The sequence below is a fragment of the Pundamilia nyererei genome, unplaced genomic scaffold (genome assembly GCF_000239375.1).
Source record: "Pundamilia nyererei isolate P.nyererei 1_Seehausen unplaced genomic scaffold, PunNye1.0 scaffold00037, whole genome shotgun sequence".
Lineage (NCBI taxonomy): Eukaryota > Metazoa > Chordata > Actinopteri > Cichliformes > Cichlidae > Pundamilia > Pundamilia nyererei.
Window position 1 is genome coordinate 1909897 of NW_005187438.1, and position 8111 is coordinate 1918007.

At 38.4% G+C, this 8111-nt stretch overlaps 1 protein-coding gene across 1 annotated transcript in view; it reads left to right on the forward strand.

Annotated features, from left to right (window-relative positions):
• LOC102199819 (cadherin-18) overlaps positions 1–8111 on the forward strand; it is a 94630-nt gene that overhangs the window by 42484 nt on the left and 44035 nt on the right. Inside the window, exon 4 of the mRNA XM_005730419.2 lies at positions 2726–2845. Coding sequence (XP_005730476.1) covers positions 2726–2845 — 120 coding nt within the window. The remainder of the gene's footprint in view (positions 1–2725; positions 2846–8111) is intronic.

The window sequence follows — 8111 nt, forward strand, 5'->3', positions numbered from 1 at the left end:
CCCCCACCCCACCCCACCCTCTCTTGTCCATTAAAGTAATTCCTCTTTGGTTTGGCATCTGCAGCATCAAATCGGCTGTAACAATCAACTGTCATCACACTCTAAAGCGCTAATCCCCCTGCATTTGTCAATACCGGAGCTCCCAAGTGTGGGAAAGGGCTGTCTTGGAGTATAGCAACTAATTGGTTGTGATGTTCTTTTTCCTGTCTAAATTGATCAGCTGGGCATGCTCCAGGTTGTCCAACTGTTTCATTCCTTTTATTTAATTGAACACTTATATTTTGAGTGCAAGATGAAAGGAGTATCAATTTCCTGCTTTATCTTTCCCACTTGAGACTGAGTTATAGTTGCTCTTTTCTTTAAAGGGAAAAGTTAGTGGTTTCAAAACCCAAAGGCTTGGATAGCCCCCTGTTTAAATGAATAGTTTAGATTAAATGCGTGTTATTGGGAATATAAATGTTATTGATAAGAATGTTAAGCAGAATCTCACAATCAGGTAAGTCTTAAACTCTTAATGAGCATAATAAAATGTAATGCTTGCACCCATTTGACTTATTTTTTTTTATCTCTTGCTATTTCCAGTAGATGCTGTTATCTATGAGAAAGCACAGATACATTTTGTTCTAATGTACTTGTAGCACATGTTGTTTTTGCTTTCACATTTCAAGTTAATTTATCCCAAACTAGGAAAGAAGCTAACACAAGAGACGTGACTCAGGTTGTGAGAATAATCTACTGGTAACCTCATTATCCAGTTTCACAGTCAGACGAGCCGTTATCCCTTTAAAGTTAATTTGTTGTCCCGTATGACAGAAATATTGCTAAAATCTTTAAATAAGGTAATGAAATTAGATGTAAAAATTGTAAACAGGGTTTAGGTTAAGCAATGTTTTCCATAGTTCAGCTGGTAAAAGTTTCCAGCCTCCACTTTAGTTAGAGTGGTTGTGTAAGACATGATGGTGAAGCAGCCACCAGCTATTTGTGGTGTAAAAGTGTTAATCCCTTGGAAGACTGCAACATGAAATGAAGGTACAGTGACCTTAAAAGTCCTGAAAAAAAAACAGATTTCCATTTAACTTCTCTGTTCTTTTAGAAATTAGATTTAAGTGTTCATTTTCTGCTGAGTACAATCAGACCTTTTAATGTAGAACTCATCAAGTTAATAACTGTAAATATACAGTACATATATACACTGAGTACTTGAACACTTGAGTTGAAGTGCGTTGTGAGCAAAGCCAAGCACACTGTACAGTGTATTAGGGAAGCATAATGAGTGCATTATCACCCAGAATATGCGTTAACACGAACCTGTTACCGCCTCTTCCAGCAGCCGTACACACAAAAACATTATATATGCTATCCCTGTGGGGACACTCCCTCATATAATGCAGCCTTTAGCCCCTTAACCCTACCTTAACCACCATAAATTAGAGTCTAACCTGAACATTAATTCTAAACGTAATCCTGAAATGAAGTCTTTACCCTCAAAAAACACAGTCTGGTCCAGTCTGCATGGCTCCGCTTGCAGTCAGTTTAAAGTCTCTACTGGGATATTACAGCAAAACATTACCCACACACATACACGCAAACACCAAATAGAAAGCAGAGTAAAGCTGTTTTGTCGTTTCTGCTACGATTTATAGAGACGTTGCTTATGCCTGTAACAGGGAACAAGCTAAGGTCTGTCAGTTAAATCATGTTCTAATAAGTTTTAATTGACAGATGATTTAGAACCAGTTGAGTTTCCAGAGCAATCCCAGAGGTGATGAAGTCCAAATAATTCCCGGCACAATTTCCGCTGCGAGGCTGAGAGTACACAGGCATACTGTGAGGTACACGCTTCATTATGGCTGGCATTTTCCTCTGCTCCAGCAGGATTCCAAGGAAAAAATAAATCATATTTGGTGGGACACAGTAGAGTGAGTTTCCCTTTTTCAGTTTTCTTGTTTAATATAGTTTAATTCTCTAAGGAGCACAAGAAAGCAAGTGTCCAGATGCCTTAAGACATTTATACTTTATCTATCTGCATGCCTCTAGATCTACCTCTAAATACACATACATATACATATATAATGTTTTAGCCTGTAGTCCAATTACAGTCTACTCATCAAGTAATTATAATGAGTTAATGAACCTTGTAATGAGTAACACTCCAAGTGTTTAATTTCTAAATAACAAAAAAAATAAATAAATAAAAATTTCCCATTCAAGCGTAATCGGAAACACAAATGATCTTTTTACATGACATGACATAGCTCATGACATTCTGCAGGCAAGATTTTTTTTAATTTAGTTTCATTTCTTTATTTATTGCAACAATAGTTCAGAATTTATGGATAAGTTAAGAGAAAAAGTTAAGAAAAAAAAAAAGTTAAGAGATGCCCAGCATTTTAAATATCATATCATATCATTCTGAATCTAGCACTGTTATCCCATATTCAAATTACTATTATTAATATTTTGCATGGAAATAATTTTTTTTACATGAATCTATTTGTTAAAAAAAACAATTGCACAGTTATAGCTTGGGTTGTGGCAGGCAGGAAGGTCATCAAGGATAAAACTGCCAAATCAAACATGTGGAGCTGCCCGCTGTGGTGACCTCTTGTGGCAAAGAAGCAGCTGAAAGTAGCCATAACTCATAGTTGCATTAACATTTGTAAACCTTTTAAAGAAACAACAAGACTAATGTGCTGGATTTTTGTTTGTTTGTTTGTTTTTTAAGGCACATCTGTGTTGCAAGTCACAGCAACCGATGCGGACGACCCCACCTATGGAAACAGTGCCAGAATAGTCTACAGTATCCTACAAGGACAGCCATATTTCTCTGTTGACCCCAAAACAGGTATGGTATAACTGCATGCTTGGGGAAAAAATGCATCCATGCTCTTGAAAGCATGGTAACAATGAGTTATAAATGGGAGGTATAACTTTGATGTCGATCTCCTAAAATGATGTGTGCGTCATGCTGTGAAGTCTTTGCTTCTCACAGTGGAACATCCTGTTCTGTTATTGCAGCACGTCTCATATCGTAAAAGCTAAAGCAGCCACAGCAGAGTTATGGACTGCTCATACAGTGCAACTGCTGTATTGTTGAGCATGCGATCCACTTTTTGTGAGCAATAACTGACTCCTCAGGGGTCAAAGGAGGCATTTGTTGAGATGCCTTCAGAAGCCATTGTTTCTTACCTTTTTTGAAAGGGGTTGGTGGGGGCCGCACAGCAGGCAGCGCTCAGTGTTTTTTAAAATCTATTCTTTGTCCAGGGAGGCTAATAGAATCTATTAAATGTTAATAAAGCATCTAAAGTGCAAGACATATATAACTTTTATATAATGTAAAAAAGCACGGAGGACTGTGCATGTGCATACATGTCTGACGTTTTGCACGCTTGCCTCTGTTGCTCCTGCTGCTGTTGGTTAACATGAACAACACTCTACTTGTAGGAATTGATTCATTGCTGTCTGGAACAAGTATTGGTCCCTGTGAGACCATACCGCCCATGTAAAACATGAATTCTTTGCTGAATTAGCAACACAAATAAATTGCTGAATATTTTGGATTTGCCTCGAGGGAAAAGGCAGTGGGGATTGATGGAGCAATTTCACAAGGGTGTGGTGATTCAGAAGCAATGCCGATTTTTGAATAAAAAAAGTGGCTCTCTCGTGCAATGTAGCATATTTTATCCTCCCAGCTACTGGATTCGTAGCTTTCTATTTAAGTCACGTTTTTGAGGTATGCCTCTGCCAGATAGACACTGGCACTTTAAATTCATATGTCTACAGAACCAACTTTTGCGATTTTGAAATGTTGTCACAGCTTTTGTAAAATTGTGACATTATTTGCCACCAAAATAACATTTGATGGGATCACAGTGAACTTTACCCATAATTAGTTCACCCTTGAGTCCACATGGCATAAAGCATAAGGATTTTCTCTTAACCATTCCTGAGACAACATGTTCACGAAAATGGGATGTACAGATCAACATATGTATGGACAAGTGTACAAAAAAAAGCTCTCTTTAGGCATGATTGCCGCCAGCTTGGAGGCATAACAATGATTAATCACCAGTGATTTCCTTTTCCTTTTTCCATATGCAGAGTGTTTTTGACACATCAGATGGCTTGTTTTGCTTGAGCTGACTAGGCATCTTGTCTTCATTGTAATTCAGCATGGGGTGCAGAGGAGGAGGTGGGGATGCGATCGAAGGCTTTTCCAGCTGCACACTCTGCACAGCGCTGTTCCACCTACACGTATGAATCTATACGAGTTGGCTTTTGATTTTGCCACTAGCAAACCGCTCTCCTCCCTCAAATTAGGACAAGGGCCTTCAGCGGTCAGTGGAAAATGTGCAGGTTACTCTTGCATGTGGTCTTTAATATGCCAAGTCCAAGTCTTAAAGCTGTTGGAGTTGGCATGCTGCCACGTTTGAGTGCCACAATGGGGAAATGAAGCTGCTTCTGCATCTGTCTCACAGTGCATTAGATTGCTTACATCCTCTCCTAGCCTCATGTACCTGGCTCCCACCATGCTTAAACTGCAGAGATGCTGTCATGGGAAACACATATTAGTAGCAAGATTACAAGAACATACAGACAAAGACAAACAGACACACACATACACACACGCACCTCTTCCCATTTGACCTTGGTCTGGTGGCCTGATACAGCAGTGATAGATTTTACAAGACTCATGAGGTAGACAGAAAGATCACTTAAGGACAGGGGAATAATAGCATTTGGCCTGCACATATGGCATTGAGGGAATACCCAAAGGATTTTCTCAGACTTGACCCAAATCCTCACTAAGAAACAAAGTGAACAGTTTTACCTGTGCTTTCTCCCGAGCACAGTGGGTTTTAACATTATCATCCCAACCACTTGTGTTATGAGATGGATGAATTGTGTTAAATGCTAAATTGACCACAATTACAGTGCATTACTCTTTTCAACCTCAGAGGAGGACAAAATGCTGACATTACAGGTTGTCTTAGCAAAGCATTCAAAAATTGTTGTTTCAGCTCCTGAAGCATTTGTGTATCCAATTAAGTAATTTTTAATGTCTTGCAGCTGTCTGATTAAATAAAATTACTTTACCTTAATGTCCCTGATCAAACTAAAGGGCACCTGCGGTTGTTGCTGTGGGGTACTTTATGCCTTTCAGTAATCAGAAATATCATGTATATACTGCCAAAACATTTATATTTTAGGACTCGGATTTCCCAAAAAACCCTCAAGTAACAAACAAACCAACCATTCCTGGATGTATTATTTAGCTTATGTAAGCTTTTCAAGTGAAAAAAGAAATCTTTCAGCTATTCAAAAAGGATTACTTGATCTAATTTGCAAATTAAGTCCATCCATTTGTTTCCGCCTAACCTTATTAGGGTTACGGAGGGGCTGGAGCCTATCGCAGCTACCAGAGGGTGAGAGGCGGGGTACACTTCGGACAGGTTGCCCGTCTGTCGCAGTGCTAACTGCAAATTAAGTGTTAGCTTAATTTATAACATCCCATAAAGCTTTAAACACTTCCTGAAACAGTCAAGCTTGACATTGGTTTACATTTATGTTTGTTACTTCACCATTTTTAAAAAGGTTAACACACATAGTTATAATATGAAAAAAGGCTTTCTTTAACCGTTTTAATCCTACAGCTGTAGGTCACTGATTCTAAGAGTGTGATGCATTTAAAATTGTGGATACAACACATAAAACCTTGGTATCAAGAAACCAGTATATCAAAGCATTTGGTGAAGGACGTGGTGTCAAACTGATGTTTTGTTCTTTCTAGAGTTTCGTACATACCAGATATTAAAACACAAATAAACATCTGAGATATTTACCTAACCGTGGTCCAATTCTGTTTTACACTGTGCATTTCAAGGTCAGTCACAGACTGATGAGACAGATGTGCTGAAGCGCCCGTACATTTGGGTCACTCAAAGGTTCCTTTGTGCTGGGACTTACCCTGACAAAAGGAGCTAAAATTGTCCACAGTCTCTGCAGTGCAGAAACAGAAGAGAAGGTACTTCAAGTAAAAGAATGAACAGTTCCTAGGTTGTAAATTTGCCTATAAATAATACTGATACAACTGGTAATGATGGAAGGCCAGAGGGGACAGTGTGTGCAGAAAAAAAAAACGAGGCCACAGAATCCATTTTCATTTGTAATTTTTCCCATGTTGCATAGAAAATAGTAAATTTGTATGCAGGCACATACTGTATATAACATAATAGGGTTTTTGCCTACTCTAGCGATATGATGTGCAATTTAAATGCTCTGATTTGTCAGTGCAGATAATGACAGTGTTTGACAGAATAATATTTCTATCACAACCATTTCAATTCACCAGTATGTGCAATATTTAGGATCTGACATCTGGATAAAGCTCATTAAGTCCTTGTAAGCTTGAAGAATCAGAACAGGAGAACCAGATTTAATGGTTAAAGGTGCCCGGCAGTCTGTCTTACTGATATAATTAATTACGATGATACCGGTTTAATAAAAGAGTAAGTAAAGAGGAGATTGCTAAAGCAGAAAAAGAAAAAAGGTAATGACTGAATTAGCCCGTGGACACTGTCATGATTTTAACATTATTTACTGTGAAACCAAGCGTTTCCAAGACATGTTATGAATTGTCTTAAATAACAGTTTCACAGATAATCAAAAGACGTACATGTATGTATATTAAAGTAACACTGACATTGCTACCAAATGTGTACTTTAAACAGACTGCTGCTAGAAATATGATTGCATGCTAGCTTAAAGTTTGCCAATAAATGTGCGAATAATGTAAATAGTATTTATGCAGAGCCAAATGTACACGGTGTCCCTGGTATTATACAAAGCAAATGTAATTTAGAGGTGTGTTATATTATTCACTTGTCAGAAATTGATGCACGGAGACTCTGCAGCAGCACGCTACAACAGCATCACATATTCTAGAAGTGTACACAAGCTTATCAGTGATTACCCCGTGCGTTGCTAACTTCAACACTCTTAAAACAATGCGATTTTTTTTTTGTGTGTGTGCATGGAATTATTGTATATAGCATTTTCCTAGAAATGGATTTAACAAAAAAGAAGTGCTTTGATATTTGACATTTTTCGAAACATATTAAATTGTTGCCAAGAGGTAAATGAGAAGACTACAACTTCTGCAGGGGGAAACATGCAAATTGTCTACCGGCACTTTTAAACTCACCAATTCACTGGATTATTCTTATTATTTTCTTCTTTCCTCTTTTCCACTTCAAACTACAGCAGCTTTCATGCTGTCTCTGCTTGTCGCCTACACTTTTTCTGGAGAGTACCATATTATTAACTGAACTTTACAGTTGCCGGTAAGTGGATTTTACCCTTGAGCAAAGGCAGGCTAGATGTTTTATCTTAATTCCAGCCTTGACACTGGACTATCTACTGAAGGCTATAGAGTTAGATAACATTTACAGAAGTGATGCATTATATGGACATCTGTAAAACTAACATTTTAAAAACATTTGGCGGTTAAAAGTTTCCAATACGAGTCACAAATCATGTCAAGGTGCCCTTTGAGGAAGGACCTGGAAACCCCTACCTGCTGCGTTTGTTGTGACTTGTCTGGGGATTTGGGTCAAACAGAAGAGATGAAGCACAAGGACAACAGAGAATTAGACAGACAGACTGAACCGCTTTCTGCTGAGTGAATGTTAATCACTGCAGAGAAAGAGTCCAAAATGCTGCATGGGTGTGCATCTGACACATATTTCTCTGTGATGGCTCTGTCCCTTTTTATCCAAGTGCTGTTGAACTTTTTAAGAAATATTGATAGTCTGATGTTGGAAGCTTAGCGACTTGCTAACTCTGTTAAGAACATTCACTGCAATGGATTTGCTTGATTGCATGGTTTGGAAATCACAAAACTGCAAGCCAGCAAATTTAGTAAGCAAAAAGTCAGCAAAAGACGGTGACAGCATTTATCCCTTTAATGCTGTGGTTGGGTTGTAACTCCTGTTTTTACTACAGTGCATCTGTCACAGAGGCATCAAAGTGGTTCCTTTTGAGTCTTGCCCCTTAACCCTTCTTCACTTTTACACACACACACACACACACACACACACACACACACACAC